This window comes from Lonchura striata, chromosome 2 (genome assembly GCF_050655825.1).
Source record: "Lonchura striata isolate lonStrDom1 chromosome 2, ASM5065582v1, whole genome shotgun sequence".
NCBI classification, from domain to species: Eukaryota; Metazoa; Chordata; class Aves; order Passeriformes; family Estrildidae; genus Lonchura; species Lonchura striata.
The window spans coordinates 21,048,914-21,071,841 of NC_140704.1; the positions used below are offsets into that span (position 1 = coordinate 21,048,914).

The following is a 22,928-nucleotide window of genomic DNA, read 5'->3' on the forward strand; positions in this document are numbered from 1 at the left end:
CCACATATAAGGCAAACATTTCTTTCTTTTTCATCATATCTTGATACGCTGATTTGTAAAGACTTATATCACAACCTTTGTTATAAGTAATACAACTCATTAAAACTGTATTATGTAATATATTTTGAGTGCTGGTGTTGCATCCTTACAAAAAGAAGCTGATATGTGTCAAGTTTTACATGATTGCTGTGAGACCAAGTTCATGATAAAAAAATTAATGCAATTAAAAAAAGACATCTGTAATAATACTGCACATAGTTTAAGAGGTGATCAAAATGCTTTATTCAAAAATATATTTTTCCATGTATTTTTTACATTTTCAGTTACAATTAAGTAAACTGTTAAACTGGAAAGAAACCTTATCTTTTTTGATTTGAAATTCCTCTTGCCTTCTCTTGTCTATGGAAGCTAATTAAAACTTCCAGACCTTTCAATCAAGTATTACTTAAAGAATATGAGGATAATGAGAAGATTGACAGTATTACAAGGATTAAAATCAGCCCCTGAAGACAGGAAATTTAACTGAAAACCATCATTTCCTTCCAAGGAAATTTCCTTCCAGGTGACACATCTTCAGAAGTACTTTAGAGGTAACATGCAGTAACAGTAGTAGTTTATGCTTTTGAAACAATTATCTTAAAATGTCAGTTGCAAATATTCTGTAGGTAGGCTCATATTCAGTAAATCTGTAGGTAGGCTCATACTCAGTAAAAATTCACACATTAGCAGACTTTCAGAAGGGAGAAAATATAGAGACAGTACACAATTTTGATGTTCTAATTAAAAAGAAAAGTTATAGTTAGTTTATTTGCATCTAATTTATTTTTAGATTTTCAGGGTTTTTTTAATGACTGTTCTATTGAAATCTGAATTTTATCAAGCTTCCTCATAAATCAGGAATATTTATTGTTCCTACTTAAAAGTCAGCCACCGCTTTGGATTTGCTAGGAGTATTTTATCAATTTTATCTTGGGATATGCCTCTAATTAGCATTTTAGGAATTATATTTTTGAGGATATGTGAATATCCATGACCTCCATATTTCATCAACCTGTTCTTGGTGTGCACATCATGAGCCATCAGAATTCTGTCTTCATAGCCTTCATCAATCAACATACGAATCCTGCAAAAGTTGGAAGCATCCCTGTCAGTGAAAGTTCTCACTGAGACAGCACAGAACCCACCAGCATTTACATTTCTTACATTACTGTACTGCTGGACTGTATTATAACAGAAAATACTTAGGTGCTCAGAAGATATACTCCTTACATTTACCTGAAAATAAAACACATTTTTTACTGCATGCAAAGTATCCCACCTCTGAAAACACACCACTACATATATCAAAATGGAGAAGGAAAACTTTGCTTTCAGCACATGACTTTGTATTTCCAGACCCATTAATTCCACAGAGGAATTCAAGAACTTCAGCATCACCATTCACAGGACACAGGTTTTATATAAATGAGTAAATACATAAATTCCTTCTCAGCAGGTTACTTTTTGCTGCTGTAACAAGGTTGGTCCCAGTACATTTGCTAATGACCAGACTCTGTGTGTGACAGGTCTTTAAAGGAGCCTGGTTCAATTACATAAATTTGGTTGAATCCCATTTAGCAAAGCAAGTTAATAAAAAGTTGAAGTTGCCAGTATCATACTCCATATAGACAGTTATCATCAAAACACATCTCAAAGATGTTCATTAAAGAAGATAAATAAGACTGGTATGGCACAGCACATGCAAGAAAATAAGAGGCATTAATTAATATCGCAGGGCAGCTAAACAGCCTTGGCAAAATGACAGGTCAGCTTGGAAAAAGAAGCAATCCTTCTGGTCACACTCTTGTAGCTGGACTACTACAAGTCCTTCTGCTTCACATTTCATTCACATAGCCTTACTCTCTTGATCAGCTAATTTTTTAGCATTTATGTTATGTGGATGTCTATACTTCTGTATTGTATGACTGTTAAGTTTCTCAGTAAGCTTTCGTTTAGTTTGGCAGAGGATTGCAGCACTGAAGTGGCAGGGACTGACAGACCAGCCTTGGAAAGTGTTCATTCCTCATGAGGGCCTCCAATTCCATCACTTGCTAGCACTGTGAAGTTCTAATCCTTACCTTCCTGACAATGCTTTGATCAGCAAGAAAGCAAAAACTAGCCTTACAAGAACCCACATTGTATCTGAAAGCCCTTACTGACAAATTCTATTACAGGTAGTTACAAGGAGATACATGTAGCAGGATCAAACCAGCATGGGCAGCATAAAGAAGGCAAAGAGGGTAGAATTTGGTAATATTTTACTGTTTTTCAAAAAGCCACCATACATTGTGCCATTCAGTGCACAAGACTACATAAGCATAGTCTTACGACAGCACAACAATCTCCTCCAGCCTGATATACAGAGAAACCACAAGCCAACCAGAAAGTAAGAGTAATGGCACTGGAGGGACTAAGTTTTTGATGACCAAACGTATTATTAGAATAATCTCCTTTAATATTGGACTAATTTAATGCACTGGGGAGGCATATGATCCTTTCCATTTTGTATACATTGCTCCTTTTTGCTCATTCCTCTGTATTTAGTTAGTACCTGTTTCTGACTCCAAACTTCCCCAGAACAGAAGTCAGTGTTTTGCTTGCATTGGCAGTAGACTGCAACCAAACTGCTGAAGCACAGACACTAAATTGTGTTAAGTAGGTATGTTATGCCTACAGAAGTTTGTGTTTTGAACAAAAAAGATGTGAACAGGTATTTTCCATTCACTATTTTCATTTAGAGGTCAATTTGATTTCTACCTCTGTGGTGCTGTTTCACAAAACAAAACCCTAAGGAGATTGCCCCAGCCATCCTTAGTTCACTGTGGGTACATCAATATAACTCAAATACACATACTCACACTGTGCAATGAGAAGACAAACCTTTCATCTTTTCTTCCTTTGAACAGACTGCTGCAAGAAATACTCAAGACACTAGAGAGTTTCAGGAGAGATAATGGTGTCTGAGCAAGTATCATGGATGGAATGAAAACTGCCACAGCTGAACACCCTCTTGTTAACCAAGGCCTAGTCCAGTCCTCTCTATATATTCCCCAGTGCTACTGTAGATGCTGACTTTCCATGGCACAGGAGAGGGCAGAGGAAGCAACTTTACTCAACCTAAATGTGAAAACTGTAGGTTCCTTGCAACAGTTTAAAATACTGAGTTCAAGATTGAGGGCATTGTTAAGAAAGAAACAATTTCTAGTGTGAAAAGCAGCAGCAAATGCTTGGGAGGGTGGAAGAATAGCCAAAGCACCTTCTTAAGAGAGAACAGTTTGAAAACAGGTTCGTTTTGAGATTAATCTGACAATGAGGGGGAGCGAAACTACGTCTGAGATGTAAGGGAAAGCTAGAAGTTACTTCATTAGTGATCAGCAATCATAAAATATTTCTCATCAAGGAGAGTGAAAGAACTGTTTGTGACTCTGGAAGGTAAAAAGACACAGGCAAGATGGCAATCCACCCCTCAGACACCTGCCACTTCACTGCTCACAAACACTGTGGACAAACAGCATGGCAGCATCACACCTCCAGATGGAGTAGAAGGAGTGAGGTGTCCATTCCCAGCTGGTCCTACCTTCTCTCAGACAGTTTTTGTACAGAATGTATCTCTTTGGCAAAACTTTGTGTTAACACAGCACAACAGATTGGCCGTGCAGCTGAGCTGAGACTGCAGGTGCTGATGAGAAGCAGGGAAGAGGTATCCTGCCAGTGGGACCAATATTTTCACATTGTGAGTGTGAGGAGAATGGAAGCTCTGAAGAGACAGGAATCACATCCTTCAAAACAGAGAAAGGGCAAAAGGACAGGCGGAGGAAAGGTGATAAAGTGCTTGGAAGAAAAAAGGCAGTTTTCCAGGATGGAAGCACAAATCCATCCAAAACAACCAATGAGTTTTGCTGGGATAGCCAACCAGTGAGGAGATATAACAGGCTGAGATGCTGTTTAGTAGCAGCATTAAGTTTCCAATACTATGTTTCAAACAGGAACACTTAATCCTAACATAAATGCTGTGTTTTCAGACTTTTCCTTTTTACAGACTACAGATTTTACCAGATGAGCATGGAATTAGGACAGAGAATGAAGTTTAAAAAGCTCTTGATCTTCTTCTCAAGTAACTTCCTACAACACTATGATTCTTAATATTCCCCCCAGAAAGAAGAAATTATACATGCTGCTCTAATGGCGTGACAGCAGCAGGGGAAAATGGCATTATTTCAGTAGGACAGAAGACAATTTTGAACAACAAGCAGAGTCACTCTGTGACGGTCTTAAAACAAGTATTTTTTTATCAATAATATTTTTTAATCAGTGGCCATGCTATAGCTACAACTGCATGGGAGCAGATACCTTGCAATTCTTTCATTGTCGTTCGGCATGTCAATATCCGGATGGAACTGGTAATGAAGGAATTCTGTACCAAAGAGGTCATACTCTAAGTAACATCCAAGTTTAGCAAATTCGAGAAGTTTCTCTTTATCAAATATGGTCCTGCAGAACATATATAACACAAAGTCAGCACTGTAACAGGAATAAAACATCTTATGGTATGAGGACAGGTACTTTGTGACCTCCTACTTGCAAAGAAAAAAACAGATAATCTATGATATAATTCACCCACTTGAAAAACATGACTCCTGTTTGACACATGCCACTTAAGATGATACACAGAATTGTCCTTCTTACAATCATTTGGTATTTCATGCACTAAAAAAAAAAAACAAAACCAACTCTTTCCCCATGAAATAATGAAAACCTCTACAATAATCTTTAAATGGAAACAGGAAGGTTACTTACTTTTGATATCATTAACCCTCTCAACAGACAACCTAACAAGGAAGGACATTTAAGGAGGAGGTTAATTCATAGTGATATAAAAAAAGGACAATGGATTACTTACACGAGACAGATTTACTTTCCCAAAAGAGTTACAGGAGACAGCTTCACCCAGGGCTTGTTTCATCCATCACACACCAGTAATATACAACTTTGTCTTTAGTTTCTATTCTGTACAGTGATGTTTCTAGATTGCCATTAGAGCAGCAATATATCATTGTTTGCACTGGGATCTGGCCAGAATGTCTTAAAGAAATGCTCTCACCAAAATACATAATGGCATTTTGAGTATATGGGACATGGGCTTTACAAAAGATTCGAAAAGCGAAGGAACAAAGCTTCTAGCACCTCTCACTCATTTGGAAAAAAACAGCAACAGAAATAAGAGTTCTCTTGAATATTTGGGGTTTTCTTTGAACCATTTTTACTGAGTGTATAAACAGTTCAAAGAAAAACAAAAACACTCAAGTGATACAATTTGAGCTTTATAGCTGCTATAATTTTTTTTTTTTTTAAGGAGAAACCACATTTCCACAAGAGCAGAACAGTTAATCAAAAGGGCAGTAGTTTGTTGAGGGATTTTTTTTTTTATTATTATTGTAGATATTGATGTCACAAAGCAATTTTATCTTATACAATTACATCACAGTCTGTTGCTATGGAAATGACGGATGTCATAATTTCAATATTATGACTTAACAACCAATCAAGTAGGAGGAACAGATGGGTTGAGAGAGAGAAAATCCATGTTCAAACAAGTCTGCCATCAGCAGGAGTGTAAGACTTGCCAACTGTAATTAATAAAAAATGTTATTTTAAAATAAATGTTACAGTTTACAGAGACTGAACATTTATCACCAAATGAGTTTTCAAAGTGCAGAGCCAAAGAACAGATTATTTTAGATCCAGCCCTGTTCAGTTCACAGGGAGACAGGCATCAAGAGTATTCAATCCTGTGCAGGTGGAAAAACACCCCACAATAGCAACAGCAGCAGTTCCCAGTTCAAATCGCTGATCTCTGAGCTGAAATTGGGTGTTTGGGCAACACTGTCCCTAAACAGCCCTGAGCTCATGGAAAAAGAGGTGGGATATGGTGAAGCACCCTGTAATTGGGACCTCAGCCATAAATACCATGGGGAGAGACACCAAACTGTTATGATGCCCCAAATTCGCAACAGCTGCTGTGAGTCTTCTAACAAAAGTTACTCAAGTGAGTTGAGTCAAGATGTTGATGTCCTTTATAACCTTAACCCCTAACAAATGGCTAAAGCAGAGGCCTCAATAGCTTTGGCTTCCAGCCTTTCAGTACACTGTAGTTCCATCACGGACACCTGCTACCTTTTTTTAAATTGCAAGACATGGTAGCTAGCATTTTAGTTTTATCATTTAATTGTAAATCCACTGGAAAACTACCATTCTGTCTGTAAAATGCAAACATGCAATACGGAGCTATGTACAAATTTATCTCACATTTAAGGGACCAGGATGCTCCCACATGGATTTTTCTTACTGGAGGAGACTTAAAATGTTAAATGCACATTGCAAAGCCAAACTTCACAGTAGTTTATGTTATAGCAAGTGCCAACCTGAATGTGTGAAAGTAATGATAGAAAGAGATAAAAGGAAATGTCATATTGTGCATCAGCAGCTGTTATTGAAACTGCGCCTCTGTTTTCCTACTTATATTGCTTAATTTCCATCAATTAATTATTTAATTCAACTATTTACAACAGTATATAAGAGAAAAAAAGCCATAATTGTATGTTTATGTTGTATCAAAATGGCTACATAAGTACTGATGCCTGCAGCTTGCTCAGTCCTCTTTCATAAAAAGATTTAAGTAATCAGTTTTTTCTCAAAAAGGGGTGAAAAATGCAGCTATAGATACAGTGGAACACAGGTAAATACAAAAAGGAAGTAATTTATAAATATTCAAATACAATTTCATGGCACTAATTTTATGCTCCTAAAATTGTCAAGTAAAACATGCAGCTCTGTGTGAATAACAAGCACCTGTAGCTTGATTTGCAAGCTCTTAGAGCCTGTAACCATAAGAAATTTGGAGCACAGTGCTGTTGCCTGTATTACATTCACACTGAGAGAAAACAATCCAATTGCTGAGAATCATATGACCACAAATAGTCTCCATTATTCAGCGACTGGCCAAAGTAATCAATGCTTGGACATACTCCAGCTCACCATGAGCAACACAAGGTCATACAAAACTAATTTGTAACTGTATTTCTGTAAAACTGTAGAACTGTATTTCTAAGCTGGAGACAGAAAAGCATCCCAGTTTCTTTCTGTGCATCTCCAAGCTCCTGGTTTTTGCTCTCAAGGAAACTAACAGTTAACTACCTGGTCTATGCTATGGACTATCCAAAACCCAACTATTTTCTTTTTAAGCAGTAGTTCCTCTGTCTGGTAGTAGAACATTGAAAATCTGCCTTTTGCTTTGATCCAGACTCAAGACAAATTAAGGAAATCTCCATTAGCTTCTGTGAGATTTTTGGCAAGGCCATTAAGAGTGACCCAGTTCTCAAAAACACTGGAAGCCCAGCAACTTCCAACCCAATTTAGTGAGAGCTGCTCAGTGCCCAATGCTTTGTAAATACAGGGATTTGTGTATGGATACAAATTAATGAAATTCTCATTTTTAAAATGTAGCTACAGTTATTCCTAATCCCTCTGCCAGGCTTTCAAAGACAGCATTTAAAATACCAAAATCTCTATCAATGTCAATCTAAAACCTGATCCTGGAGTGAAGTGGACTGAAGTGCTGGAGGCAGATCAAGCTCTATATAAGCACTTATTTTTGAGTCAGTTAACTTGAGGGTAAACTCTATGTCACCTTTTCCCAGTGCAGTCCTGCGAAACCCCAGTGAGTTGTGGCAACACTTCAGGAAGCACAGCAGAAGAGTCTCCTTACCTGTCGAGGTGAGACATGACTGTCTTTGAAGCATCAGCCCCAGCTTCCTGCAGGATACGGATAATCTGGAAAGGGGAGTTGCTGTTCCTGCCAGGATGGATGATAACAGGGCACCCAAGCTGTGCCTGAGCCTGTGCTGTTGCCTGAAGCACTCTGTGTTCACTCGGAGTCAAAGGCCAGGAGCAGCCTATTTCTCCCACCACACCACACTTTATATTAGTCCCATCTGCTCCTTTGAGTACCTCATTAACAATAATCTCTGTCAGCTAGAAACAGGAAAAGGAGATTTTTGGTTATTATTACTATTTGTGTTAAATAGCATCAAATTTGGCCTATCGACGCTGGGCTAGTTATGCTCCCAAGGTCTTTCTGAATTTATTTAATTAACAGCTGGGTGTGTGGAAACACTGGAGTTAAAATCTGGTTTCTGTCAACTAATGTTATGCTAGCCATTCACTAAGACCAAAATAAACACAGAAGCAAATCAATTTAACAGTATCCAGTCACACATTTGTCCAGGTTTGCCAAGAAAGCTGGTCTACATGTAATTTGAACTCTGATTTAGGCAGACATTAAGTTTTCTTTAAAAAAAGCAAAGGATAGTTTATTCCAAAATCTTTGCCTTGTACTCTTGAATTGGCATCAGACACAATTCAATGTAGTTTTTGCAAAACAGGATCAGAGAATGAGGAAACCTTGTCATACATATAGGGAAGAGAGAAACTCTGGCAAGCATCCTGAAGAGACAAATTTAAAGGCAAAACCTGCTTATGGGAATGCCAATGTAAAACAACAGGAGATCTTCCAAACTACAAAAACAAAACACATTTGACAAATTTATAGGATCGAAATTAGCCTGATTTAGAGCATGTATAGACAAAATCCATCAGAATCTCTTAATAAAACTATTTTGTTATAAAAGCTTTTCCTCTCCCAGAATAGGCCATGTATCTTAAGCATACATTCAGAACTGGGAGCACAAAATGGCCTTCTAAGGCACCTTGATGATGGCTCATTCTAAGTGCTGAGTACAGGAAATCTGTGGGTCTCCATCAGTCCATCAAACACAAAAGGGAAAACTTTGCCTTGAGAAATCTATTTGTGTCTATGCTATTTGCATTTCAAGCAATGGAAGAACATTTAGGAAAAACAGTACTCTTGTGTTCAGTTTGGGCCAGCTTGGGTCCAGTTTTTTTGGCAGCACTGATCAAGTTTTGACCATTGATTTTTAAAATTAATTTGACTCATTTGTAAACTGTGACAAATTTTTTTTTTTAATTGTCAGCTCCACTTATACACATTCACAGCCTCCTACCTTGGAGAGTTCCATTCACTCTTCTCCTCATCAACACATTTTCTTAATAAAAGATGAATACTTATTATTACAGGAACATCTGGGGACCTCAGGTATTATTAGCACATTGTCTTAGTCACTGTACAAACAGGCTGATGTAGACTATGCCCTGAAAAGCCTGGACAAATGATAGAGAACTATGACACACAGCCTGAGCAGAGCAGTGATTTACAATTGTCCTATAAATATTGCAATTATTTATACTTTCTACAAGAATGCTGGGTAAACTTATTGGGAAGCAATTAGCAAGAGGTAGCAAGGATAAACTCCTTCCTTAAAAAACAGTAAAAAACTCAAGATAGTTTGGCGTGTACCAAATATCCAGACATGAAATACTGTATTTTCCTTTTACTGTTGCATTATAACAAATCCCTCAAAGAAAATGGAGCTTAAGAACTGGAAATTCTGACAGATAAACCAAGCATATGAAAGTAGTGCTGCTCCTGATATTACACACAAGCAGTAATGCTGTTCCTGTTTTTTATGCTGAGCACTTCTGTATTCCATCTATTTTACTGGAACGTGTCTCCAACTTTGGTTTACCCAGGGATAATTCACAGGACAGAGGCACTGAAGCAATGGTTAAGACCTACCTGCTCCACTGTCATGGCCTGTGTTTGAGAAGAATGAGTGGAATCCACATAAAACCCAGCACCAGCAATAATATGAACTCCAGTTTCTTCAGCAAGTTTCTTCAAAGTATTCATATCCCGGCCAATTCCCGTTGTTGTGTTTTCCACAATTGTCCCACCACCAGCTGCTTTAAAATGCAGCAGCTCCTCCCTCACAGCATCTGTCTCCTGATACAAAAGAAGGTTTTCTTTATGGCTGTAGGGATTTTGCTTAATCCAAAACAAGTTCTTCATCTCAATGGGCTCATTAGACAAAGGCTCTTGGCCTGGAGAAGGTGGACAAAAGCAGCTGCTGTAGTCCATAGTCAAGTGTTCATGAGTCAATGTGTAGCCAAGACAGTCTGGCTCCACAGGGCCCAAGACAGTCTGCACTTTCCCACTCAAGGAAGGCATTTTTCTTTAACAAATGGAAAAAAAAATCAGATCCTAAAGGAATCTGGGAAAGAAGAAAGGAAACAAAAACATTTCAGAAAGAGCATGATTTTCTCAGGTGATTTCTGAAATCCCTCCTCCCTCTTGCACATGTACCTACACTCTGTGTGTGTTTGCTGGGATGTTTCCAAAAGCTGTTTGTAGCAAGGTGGTCAATATCAAAAACAAGACATTTATTTTACCCAACTGTGCTTGTATCAGTACTCCAGCAACATAAACACATCACATTCCAGTACATGGAAACTGTTATTATTTATTGTGCTGCAGTCAGGATCACATTAAGATAAATGTTTCCTATTTAATAAAACCACTGTTTGTTCATTTAGGATTCTTTGCTCTTCAGCAGCTGTCAAATTTTGTCAGCTTCAGACACTAGATGAACACACTTGGCACCAAGGCTGAATATTCCTCACTTGTATGTTCAGTGTATTTATCTCTGGCCTCCAAGACTCAGTGTCCCTCTCACATGCCAAGGAAACAGTCTGTGCTTGGGCACATTGTCTGCCCCTCTCCATGTGGAATGCAGGGGTGGGGGCAATAATCTGCTCCTCTGGCTTCAGCAGGACTCAGGTTCTCCTACCAGCTGTGTTCTGGAGGACTGGAACAGCCCAGGACCACTCCTCTAAGGCTGACAACAGCCGCCAAAGATCCAGCATGGCCCACAAACAGCGGTGGAGAAGATGAAGTGCTTCAGTGGGCAAATATTTTACCAGTTAAGAACAGACCTTAATCTAACAATTTATATGTGGTTTAGCATCTCAGACAATTTTTAATTCATCTTTAACATAAATTAAAAAATGTTACTTCTCAAAACTTCAAACTAACAGTGACAAAGAAGCACTGAGGTTACAGTCTGCAGTTGGTTCATGTCAAAGGCCCTGTGCCAATCTGGCCTAACTCACTGCACGTTAGAATTTACTGCAGCTCTCCCCATTGGGATTTTGGGTTTTTACCCTTTTGGGAGGGGGGGGTTAGTCCTGACTAACCAGTTCATGTTAGATCTTCCAGATGCTAGTCACAAAGGCTTGAGGATATATAGTTAAAATCCCTAGTCAACCAAAATCATGAGTTATGAAACAAAATACATGTTTAATCATGTCCAGAGGAAAGGACTAACTAGAGCATGCATTATTGATTAAAGAGAGAGGTCCTTCCCATTTCTGTCTCCCTTTTAGTGAATAATGTCATAAACATGGGTTTGTTACTGGTAAAGCCCTCAGAGGACATTTTCCTTTTAACTGCTAAAGTTAATCTACCAGGATGACAGATAAACTGAAATCTGAAGGGCACTGAACTCCACATATCAAAGGGCACAGGAACATCAAGATCTCTTTAGGGATACTTTGATCTCATGTGAAGCAGTCACTGTCAGAGCACCAATGCACAAAAGTGACCCAGCCTCTGGAAAAGGCAGCTATTGCCTGCCCAGTGAAGTCTAGAGTGCTGGTGCTCATTGTAATATAAAGAGTTGGCCATCCATAAAAAAGAGAAATGACTGTCTGACTATGTTTACTTGCCTTGTGTAAAAGCTGATTAGGAAGAACTGTTCTTTTAGGAATTTTGTTCCTAACTAGCATGTTAACTTGTTTGAGAATAATTTACTCTCATAGAACAGACTGCTGGCTGATTAATAGGATGATTTATTTTTCTTCCAAACAGATTAAGAAGTGCATGATTTCAGAAAATATTATTGAGCAAATAATTAAAACCAAAATACCTTAGTCAGAAACTTCTCCTAGCTGCAATTCAATTAAACAGTCATTAATTCCATCCTTGAAGAAGGCTGGTGCTCTATATAGAGCAACCCACTATTTTGGAGAAAGTTGAATGATCTGAGTCCTTCGTATATGTACAGCAAAGCAACTGACATAATTCTAAGCATTACCTTTGCTTTATTTTTTTGCCCTTCCCCCTTTTTTTAATGTTAAATCTCTACACTCTGGCATTCAGTAAAACCCTAACAGCACAGAGTGATAACTACCCCCTGCATTAGATTCGCACTTCTCTTTCCCCATGTTCACTGACAATTTTCCAATCCATTTATTAAGTTAGCAAACCAAACCTATATACAATTAAATACACAAGTATTTAGTTTCTTTTGATAAAGCTTGACACAAATCAATTACCAGCTCCCGTGCCAGGTTACTCTTGTAGCAGACACCAATCTGTTGATTTTTAAACACTAGATTACAGATTACAGCTCACATACAGAATTTATAGAACCTTTTGACTGTGGCCAAGGATTTTTATAAATATAAGCATCACAAAAAATGGAAACTGACACAAACAGCATTTAAAGTAGGCCTAATTTTATCTTAATGAAAAATAAATTAATATTAATGCCTGTTCCTGTTAACTGACAGTTTTCGAAACCAACCACTCTTAATAAAAGAGTTATAGAAAATAAAGACAGCCAATTACCTGTGACTGGAATTATTTTTGAAATCACTGTCCTGATATCTTCCCAACTGTCATTCACATAGAGTCTGCCCTGGTTGTGCTATGATACATTATTCCTAGTCAGATTCAATTGATTGAATCAGAATTACGTATTTTTAAAACAGATTTTAGGTGCAAATAGCTTTTAAATGGAATCAGGATTCCTACTTAATTTAAGCATGTATATGTTACTACAGGAATCACTGTGTGGTTTACTCATGACTTGCATGCCATATTTTACACAGAACTTTCTTTTGAAAAAGTTTCTTCTTTCAAACACCAAGGACTGCATTCATATAATCTCATTTAGCCATTTAAATTATGTATGTCTACTACAGGACAATCATCTTGAGAGGGAAGGACATATCTATAGGCAATTCATCCAGCTTATTTTTAATGCCTGTAAAAGGACAGGACAAGTAACTTCCTGTAATGTTACCATCCTTCCATGGACTAAGGAGTGAGCCAAGAAACAATCCAGGACAAACAAGTATACTTCAGAAGGCTCTACACAGGATATGTGAATTATATTTCCTTAATCTTAACCCAGTTCAAGGGGATGCGAAAATGTGCTGATTCCTATCACAGAAGATAAATAGGTAGGTTCATATCTGGCAATAACAGCTATTTTGGTTTTGAAAATCACTAATTTATGTGGTGGTATTGCCAAGGAGCTCCTGCACAGACCAAGACTTCTCAGCTCTGAGTGCTGTATAAAGAGAGAGATAAATTATATTTCCTGAAAATTACAAATTCAGACTAAAAAATGAGAAAATTGCTTTAAGATGTAACCAAAACGTTTATTATTTCACAAAAGCCATGAAACACTACCTTACCATTTTTGTAATAAACTCTGGACAAATCTTTATAACCACTAACTCTATGGTGTATAAAATACAACTCTCACCATTAGCCAACTACCAAATCCTGGTGAAGTAAATAATTTTCCTAGAGGTATTGTTAAGAGAAAAGAGATTTGCTACTACAAAGGTCATGGTGCTGCATTCCTGACTCTGGTAAAAACTCCACTGAGTTCAATAGATGTTTTGTCTGAATACTGATGACAAGATTTATGCTTCCACTTTTCCCATCTGAAAAGTGCGCTTCAGTCATTGTGTCATTTTAATGGCCTTGTAATGGGAAGTCCCCCTAGGTTTGGATTAGCTGCTTCCTACAGTAATCTCATATTGCTGAAACATTATAATCACATAAACACAGTTTCCATATGCTAATTCTGCATTTGTTTTGATTGGGTAAGCACATTTTAATAGCATTAGCACAGATTCTCTGTAGACCGGTGTGAGAATCATTTCATTGTCGTTACATTACAATGTGAGATTAGAGCAACATTAAATCCAGATTGCTGTGACATAAAATTTACCAAAAAAAAAGCAAAAAGAATGGCTCAGTGGGTATTAACTGTACCCAGAAAAAGTTAAACACAGCTGCCATTTAGAAACAAGGGCTGCCCTGGCTGCATCAAGAGCATTTGAAGTGGGTATTTCCTTTATAACCACACAGCCCTGGGAAATGTGATACAGCACAGGCTCACTATATATTTACAGATGGAGGAAATGTTCTGAGTATTCAATTCTAGTTTGAGCAACCCCTACAGAGCATGGAAAAGCCCCTAATTAGAAATATGTGACACATCTGTAGGAAATTACTATTAGTTAGTCTATGCTGTGTTATCTCACCATTCCCCACATGTAAGCATTTTGTGACAAGGGAAAAAGTTAGCAAGACATAGGGAGAAGAGAGGCACAGGGTAAGAGAACATGTGCAGATTATGTCAGGAAAAATTTTAAAAAACCTTATTTTTCTCTTCCCTCATGTTTCTGCCAACCATGTAGAGGTTAACAGAAATGAATTCAGTACCGCCTGCAGTTCCTTCTCTTCCCCACCAGACAAGCAAGCTTTCTAACCTCTCCAGATTTATTCCACCTTCTTCAAAAATATATTCACGAATGCTAATTACAGTGCAAACATGCCTGAAACCCAGCAGTCCCTTGGACACAGATTTCAGCAAACACGGCTTCTTTGCTCATGCATGTTGTAAGAAAGCACAGCTACAGGGGCTGTGGAGTTGAGCCTGCCACAGCTGGGTGGCTGAGTGCAGCAGGAAGACAGAACTTGCATTTGCTCCAGGACAGATGCAGACTCAACTGTCATTTAGTCCAGCAAATCCCTGTAAACCAGTCACGGCAAAGGTGTCCAAGACAGGCAATCTCACACCATCACTAGTTTGTGTTACATGAGAGAACAAGTCTTATATTGCTTTTGGGTTATTCAGCCTAAGAAAAAGAATTTGAAGATGAGTGGAAGTACTGAAAAAATTGAGGTTTCTGGGCAAACGCGGGCCTCTTCTGTAGAAACAGCAGATATACTGCTCTGAAGGTGACAGATTATTTTCATTAAACATCATAAATGTTCTTCCCTGTCTTCGGAATTGACATTGGTTAGAAGTGGCATTGGTCCTTTTCCTCTCCCAAAATGGAGCTATGAGAGTATCACGAATTGCTGAACTTCAGGCTAACTCAAGGCTTTGTGTCCTAAGGAACAATGTCATATGGGAGATTTTTCATGCCTTGAATAAAACTTTTATGAGAGAGGAACACTTATGGTGCCTCTCTCCCACACAAACTCGTGCCTAAGCCCACAGGAGCATATGTTGCAGCTCTTCCCTTTGTGGGCCAGTCTTTGTTTCCCACCCTTGGGTGGCTGTATCTTCATGCTGCATGTATACAAGTATCACCATTTTGGACGTGTAAACTCTTGAATGGGTAGAAATTGGCCAACAGACTCAAAGCCTAGAGAATTCTTGGGGGGGATTATTTAAAAAGCATCATCTATTCTACCTTGCTGCATTTTTTTCATGAAACACATTATTCTGGAAATACTCAGAATAGTGGGTTAATTTTGTGGCCTTCAGTGACCTACCTCTGGTCCCCAAACCATTCAAGAACATATTTCCTTAAGAAGTCAAGCCAAAAGAAACGCTAAATATTGCTTTTTACTAAATCTTCTATATACGGTTTGAGCAACCAAAACCCTTTACACTACAGAAGTGAGAAAGAATACTAAAAGTAAGACTTTATATCAGGTTACACTATGTACTATGAAAAATAATTAGAAGAACTTTACACAAGCCTTATAGAATCCAACTATGATAAACAGAAGTCCCACCAAAATATGCAGGTACACACACTCCATAGCAGCTACATTGCTTGAATAGCACTGTCAATGTTCTACAATCTAAAGCAGTCACTTAAATTTAAAGAAAAACATAAACACCAGTACACATATGGGAAAGGCCAATTTATTGATGTCCTGCCTCAGAACCTCTGAAAAGCACACTCAGATAAGGAGCTGGGTAAACGAGAAGCAAAGCTTTTAAATGTTCACCTGAAAAGAAAGAAAATTCTTACAGCATCTTCCCTCTGGCTCAACTCATGGCAGACAGACATTCCAGCTTTGTATGGTTTGAGGGTCATGTTCTGGCTCTAGCCAGGCTTTAAGCCAGGCATATCTAAATCAGATTGGTCCCTTACAGTTGAACTGTCACACCAGGACAAGCGCAGCGTCTTGCACCCATCTCGCAGGGTGGACAAACCTTGGGGAACAAAGCAAGCACGTGTGATTTGCCCCAAGAAGCAGAGTCCAAGTCACCTCCTATATAGAACTTTGCACACTTTTTTTCCAATTTGGTTAAAGTTTAGCTTTTGTGACCAGAATAGTCAGACTTACATTTTACCTTATTTCTGTGCAGATAACAGTCTCAAAATCTAGGCTTCTGTGAGCAAAGTCACATTGAAGTTTCTCTTCCTCAGAGATCTGAGACCAGCATACCCCTAAGTGTTTTTTCATTAACATCTCTTTAGAAGAACTTCAGGGAATTTTACATTTTGGGCAGCTTCCAAAATTACTCCTGATAAAAGGTCAGATAAAAATTCTCCTCCAGGGTCAAACATTACATTAATTATATTTTACATGCACACATAGTGTTTTTAGGCCACAAATCAGAACTGAAGTCACATTATGCTATATGCAAATATGGGCTAAGTCCTGCATGTTGATACATACATTCATATTCTTAAGACTTAACAGACTCACATTTGCTTCTTGAGGGTTCTGGGGTACAAGCACATATTCTCTTTCTTTTGAGGAAACAAGGTGTATGGAAAAAAAGTCTCCTTTTCAGGAATATATATCCAGCCTTCATTCACTCTAAATTTCAAATCTGAAACAAGCGTACATCTTAACTCCACTCTTTGTTGTTATTCTCATTGACTTTCATTGGTTTTCTCTCTACTTGAGGTCACATACACATATTTTCACATCAGTTTAAACATTTCAGTAAGCATCCTGGGTGGAGCATTATCACTTGCTTGTACAGTCCTACAGAGTCACATCAAACCACTCCATGAGCTTCACATGCAGAAATGCACCACACAAATCTAAGCAATGGATGAGTGACATGCATTACTACCTTTTGATCAAAACTGAACATTAATATATAGAAAAATTCAGATGAATGAACCCCAGGGTCAGTTTTGCCACAGAACACAGCAGTCACTGATACACTAAGATCTGTAAAGCCACGCATGTTGGAAAAGGCAATTTGCTTCAGAGTTTCTTTCACTATCACAGACTGCAGCAACTAAAAAAAGCAGGGGCTTCCAGAAAACCACCTTCTTTACTAGGGAGTGATGAGCTTAGATGCAAAGAACTGAATTCAATGTCCCACTGCTGCAAACAACAGTATCACAAAATTTGCAACAAATCTGAAGACCTAATGGGAAAAAAATACCCTGAGAAAAGCCTTTGGACTGTGACTGCTCTCTGTGACTGTGGAAGGAAATGGAAGCTGTATGTCCTTCTCAAGAAACAAGTCCACATAAGAAAAGTTAATGTGAGTCAAGGAAAAGCTCAAAACTGATGGGTGTAGCTCAAGGAGTATCTTTTACCTCAGAAACATTACATAAAGTCTGCCTGCTTTGTCAGTGGTCAATGACCTCTTGCTTATACAACTCCTGTTTTTAAATTCTTACTCCCATCTGGATACAACAGTGGAATGCTAGGAACAACCAACACACAGAAGCTGACAAAATTTCCAGGTCTCCTACATATCCTTCTATTTCTTTTCCAGGTATTGCTGAATCTTCAGTCTTCATCAGAACTGGACACAGAACCTTGCCACTGTTTTGCCTTTTTATATCACAAAATATCTGAAAGAAGATACCAACTCAGTATTTTTGTCCTGGAAACTATTATCTGTTTTTAAAAAAAATCCTGGCTATCCAGTCTAAAGTGAACAACAAAGAACAAAGTCCTAAAATAAAGCTTATAGAACACCAGAGTTCAAGCAATTAGACCAGTTGAAGATTTCCAGACCGATCTGAAAATGACCCATCTGCCAAAAGGTACACAAATCACAGCAAAAAAAGAGGTAAACTCCTTTCACTTGATCACTAATCCTCACTGTAGTAACTCTGGACAGGGCAAAGATAACTGTGGGATAAAACAATTCTCCTTTTACATTTTGAGGAAAGAGATGAGATTCCAAAAGAGCAGAAAAAGGGAGTAGTTCAGCAGGTAACATACTGTTCTTTGATCCCACCACCTCCACAGAAGTTACTTCATGAAAAACCCTGTGGCTTTGGCTACACAACAGTAGGGTTTCAGAATACCTTTGAGAAGAGTGATTCTACATTTCTGAGATCCAAGTAAAACAAAATTATTTACTTAAAGCTAATCTAAGAGATGATGGTGGTGGTCTTCCTTCTTGCTTCCTTTTTATGAGTAGTTAAGACCTTATGAAACATATCCTAGGCTATTGTTAGGATAAAAGCTTTTCCTGAATTATTACCAACATACATATATCAGACCAAAGACATGACTACTGCTTAGAAAATTCTGAGGAAGCTTTTAATTTGTGACCAGAAAAATTACACTGAAGCAGAAAAGCGACCCTACCAGTTTTGAGAGGATGTAGTTTCTTCTTAGAACTAGAGGGATGGGATACTTCCCTTACCCTCCAATATATCTGGCAACCAAATTTTCCAGAAATGTAGAAAATGTAAAAGAGGTCAAAACTGTTCTGAATCAAACCAGAGACTTCTACCTTAGGTTTCCACAGCTTAGATGGATCTCTAATTCCCTCATACCAGACTAGTGGCCAGTCTGATACAAGCAGAAGCCTCACACTGTTTTCATGAACCTTACGAAGTCTTGGTTTCATCTGACTAAAAAACTGATTTGTTCAGTATTTCTAGTCCTGAAAGATGGGAAAAACATTTTAGACCTACATTAAGTGAAATAAGGAAAAAAAATTCACAGAATGTTCAGAGGCATAGTCCTTTAATAAACACAGAACTCACTGGTGCCATATGCTTCACTATATACTGATTTTTATGTGTGAGAAGCAAGCTGATGGCTCCTAACAGAGGGAAGCTGTGACACTTATTCCTGCTGCACCATGCACTAATTTAGTAAGTTAGCACTGGTCACCTACATGAAATATAATTGAGCATCTGAATGCCATTGTTACCACCTTTGATTATAACTATGAAAATGAATGTGATGATGGTGACAGGATGGAAAATATTACATCTGTTAAATTCCAAAACATAAGAGGCATTCATAATAATAAATGACATATATGTAGTCTTTCATAAAACAATCCCAGAGTACCTGACAAAATGATACAAAACTACTTATTAGAAGCATTGCTTCACCCATCACTGAAACACAGCCCCCAGCAGAAAGAAGGAAACAACCTTTAAATATTACAGAACATATTATGACAGAGGACGCTGAATAATTTATCCAGTGTAAAGCAGAAGGGAATTTCAGACAAGTAAAACAAAATTTCCCAGAAGTGACCTCCAGCTAAAAACTGGTTTCATTCAAGAACTGTCACAAGCCACTAGCATACCAAAGATACCACCCTTTACAACAGACACCTGAAAAAAAATAATTATGTTTACAGGTATCTTGGAGATCATATATACATTCGAGTACTTGCTAGGCTCTCCAGAGTTCCTCACCAACAGGACCTGTATGCTTCAACTTACGACCAAACTGACCACGACACAAGACCTAATGCGGGGGGGGGGGTGCTAAAATCCAAGGCCATTGCCCAGCAGTGGCTTTGCCACCGTACTGAAGCACGCTTGGCAAGGGGAGGTGAACCTCCCTCGCTCAGATTCAGCCTCCCTTCCGCAGCTCCCCAAGCCGGTGCCAGGGGAACAGGGAACCTGCTGCAGCTGGGCAGGGAACAGGCAGCAAGCCTCAGGCCACAGGGAATATGCATGATGTAGTGTCCTGTCCCAACAGGGCACACAAGCAAGTCTGGAGCTCTGCTGCTGAGCCCTGACAAGCTTAAACAACTCTGGAAGCATCTTGCAGAGGGCTGCTGGTGCTTCCAGATGGAGAGGCAGCTGAAGGCAGGCTCTGAAGGTCCCAGTTTTGGATTGAGGCATTTGTTCCTTCACAGAGACACCCTCAGGAACTGTTGGGAGAGGAGTACTAGAGAGGACGTAGTTCCAATATTTAACTTGTTATGGCTGTACAAATATTAAATACCACTACTAATAATAGCAGTGTAGCTGCACTCACACAGTGAAGCCGCCTAAGCTCGGGGCTCACTCTGTGGGTAACTATCATCTGGTGCTGTAAAGCGCTTCTGCAGAGAGGAGCTGCTCGTCCCCTCGCACTCCACACGCTCCCCGCAGGAGCCCTGCCTGACCCGGCGCCTCTGCCCCTGGTCCGGCAGCAGCGCCTCGGCCGGGGCTGCAGCGGCCCGAGCCCGGCACGGCCCGGCACTGCCCGGCACGGCCCGGCACGGCCCTGCACTGCCCGGCACAGCCCGGCACGGCCAGGCACAGCCCGGCACTGCCCGGCACGGCCCTGCACAGCCCTGCACTGCCCGGCACGGCCCTGCACAGCCCTGCACTGCCCGGCACGGCCCTGCACTGCCCGGCACAGCCAGGCACGGCCCGGCACGGCCCTGCACGGCCCGGCACGGCCCTGCACTGCCCTGCACTGCCCGGCACGGCCCGGCATTGCCCGGCACGGCCCTGCACTGCCCGGCACGGCCCTGCATTGCCCGGCACGGCCCGGCACGGCCAGGCACAGCCCGGCACGGCCCTGCACTGCCCGGCACGGCCCGGCACTGCCCGGCACGGCCCTGCGCTGCCCGGCACAGCCAGGCACGGCCCGGCACTGCCCTGCATTGCCCGGCACGGCCCGGCACAGCCAGGCACGGCCCGGCACAGCCAGGCACGGCCCGGCACTGCCCGCCCCGGCTCCCGCTGCCCGCCCGCCCCTGCCCCGACACCGCCAGCGCCTCCCGCTCTTCCGCCTCGGGCCTCCCCGGCCGGCAGCGAGCAAGCGAAAGCCGCTCTCGCCCCTCAACTCTCGGGCGAAGTTTCCCGGCCCGGGCGCCTCGTCGGGCCGAGGGCACCAAGGGCGATCCCGGCACGGCTCCGGGCCGCGGGAGAAGGCGGAGCGGCTCCGCTGGAGCTCCCGCACCCCGCTCGCTCACCGCGCGGCCCGGGCCCTCCGCCGGCAGCGCCGCGCCCGCCCCGGCGGGGCGGGACTACCGGGGCGGGAGCGAGCGGTGCAGCAGGGCGGCGGGGCTGGGCAGCCCGGCGTGCCGGGCGGGAGAGCGGCCGGCAGCGCAGCGCTGCCCTCCGCCTCCCTGTGGGACCCGCCCAGCTCGCCGCCCGGCCCCGGGGCTCCCCGTGCAGCTGTGCTTTGTGCCGTCCTTCGCTCCCAGTACGAATGAGAGTCGGTGGCTGGGAGCATCCTGCCGGTCCTTGTGCGCACCCCCTGTTTGCACAGGGAGGAGGCTGGAATGCACGGAGTCGTTCCGGAGTGGGGGAGTGGGAGTTCGCGCTGAGTGCTTGAGCTTGCAAGAGGCAATATTTTCTGATCTGTCCTTTAATGCAAATTAGATGGTTGAAGAGGCACTTCCAAGTATCTGCACAGAGATACACAATGACTGATTCTGGAAGAAAGTGTAGGTCCAGAGTATAAAATGAAAACAAAGCTAACGCCAAGTTAGAATCTTGGAATAATTAAGCCTGCAAAAGACTACCAAAATCATCGAGTGCAGTCTTGGAACACCACCATATCAACCAAATCGTGGCACTACGTACTATGCCACTTCCCTAGGCACTCCAATATTTTTAAACCTTTCAGTAAAGAAAATTTTGTGATGAAGAATTCATCTTCAGAAGACTTTACCTTTCCTTTTGAGGATCTCAAAAGTGTCATATTTACCTAAGGCTCACAGCATCCAGTGTGGTACTATTCCATTTTATAGAAGGGTAAATATGCTGGCAACACGACTAGCAAAAGGCACAGGGGACAGAACTTCTCTAGACCTCACACATAGTAGCCAAAGCTGCAGCAAAGTCACCCAGTGCATTGTGGAGACTTGTAACCTGAAGTCAGGAATTTCTGGGGGAAGTACTTACTCTTTTCATTGATGTGTGTTCTACTTTGACTCTTCCTTGTTCCCATTCATAACAGCCTGGGGCCAGCACTGCAGCACGATGCCTGCAAATGGATTCTTGTGTGCCTGCCTTTAATATAGCCTGGGGGAGATGGATCCTAGTTTTTCTTCAGGTCCCAGATAATCCTGTGATGCAGAAAGTGAGTGGGCATGACTGGGAATGAAAGCCAATGCATGCTGATGCATGGGCCGTTTATCATCTATCTTACAGTGAAGGACAAAAGTGGAAGTAGTAGATGAAAAATGAGGAGGGTGCTGAAGTAAACAATTTTAGAGAGGTAGGAGGTACAAGAAAGTTGCTCTTTTATGAAAGTGATGGAGAAATTAAGTTTTGGCTTAAAAAAAAAAAAAAAAAGGCATTTTGAGAATAATAGACCTTAGGGTTAGAATCCACAACTGCTGATATTGGTGGGGGGAGGACACAACCTTTGGGATCGCAACTAAAGGGAAATTACTGCCCAGTAAAGGAAAGATGAAGACAGTAACACGAGTGAAATGCTTGGGATCTTTTGAATTAGCATCATCTCACTAGGAATATGCAGTAGTTCTTAATACAAATAGATGGCTGGAGCTAAGCTGCTGGGATGGTTCCAGTTGTCCACATCACTTGTTTTTATTTGCTTCTTATATGAAGTCAAGTGAGTAGGGGTCCTGCAAAGATTAAGTGGAGGTATGAAGGCCTGTCATTTATAATGGCTTATATTTCAACATGTTCATATTGTTGGGCAGTCAGTGCAGGAGAAA

At 40.8% G+C, this 22,928-nt stretch overlaps 1 protein-coding gene across 3 annotated transcripts; it reads right to left on the bottom strand.

Moving 5' to 3' along the window:
* Positions 1–249: 249 nt before the first annotated feature.
* Positions 250–21,237, bottom strand: PTER (phosphotriesterase related). Of its 3 annotated transcripts, XM_085566130.1 has the most exons (6): positions 21,210–21,237; positions 9,752–10,226; positions 7,805–8,070; positions 4,833–4,868; positions 4,390–4,530; positions 767–1,123 (listed from the first exon to the last, which is right to left on the bottom strand). In XM_085566130.1, the coding sequence occupies exons 2-6, from the start codon at positions 10,181–10,183 to the stop codon at positions 913–915; spliced, it is 1,086 nt and encodes a 361-aa protein (XP_085422256.1). In that variant the 5' UTR covers positions 10,184–10,226; positions 21,210–21,237; the 3' UTR covers positions 767–912. The 3 variants fall into 3 exon arrangements, with proteins under 3 accessions (XP_021407319.3, XP_021407320.3, XP_085422256.1); XM_021551644.3 differs by lacking the exon at positions 4,833–4,868 and having other exon boundaries at positions 250–1,123; XM_021551645.3 differs by lacking the exon at positions 4,833–4,868 and having other exon boundaries at positions 250–1,123; positions 21,197–21,237.
* Positions 21,238–22,928: the final 1,691 nt, after the last annotated feature.

Coding starts and splice junctions, on each gene's coding strand:
- PTER (XM_085566130.1), bottom strand. CDS start 10,183: ATGCCTTCCTTGAGTGGGAAAGTGCAGACTGTCTTGGGCCCTGTGGAG. Junction 8,071..9,751: donor AGGCCATGACAGTGGAGCAG/GTAGGTCTTAAC, acceptor TCCTGTTTCTAG/CTGACAGAGATTATTGTTAA. Junction 1,124..4,389: donor GACAATGAAAGAATTGCAAG/GTATCTGCTCCC, acceptor CAACTTTTGCAG/GATTCGTATGTTGATTGATG.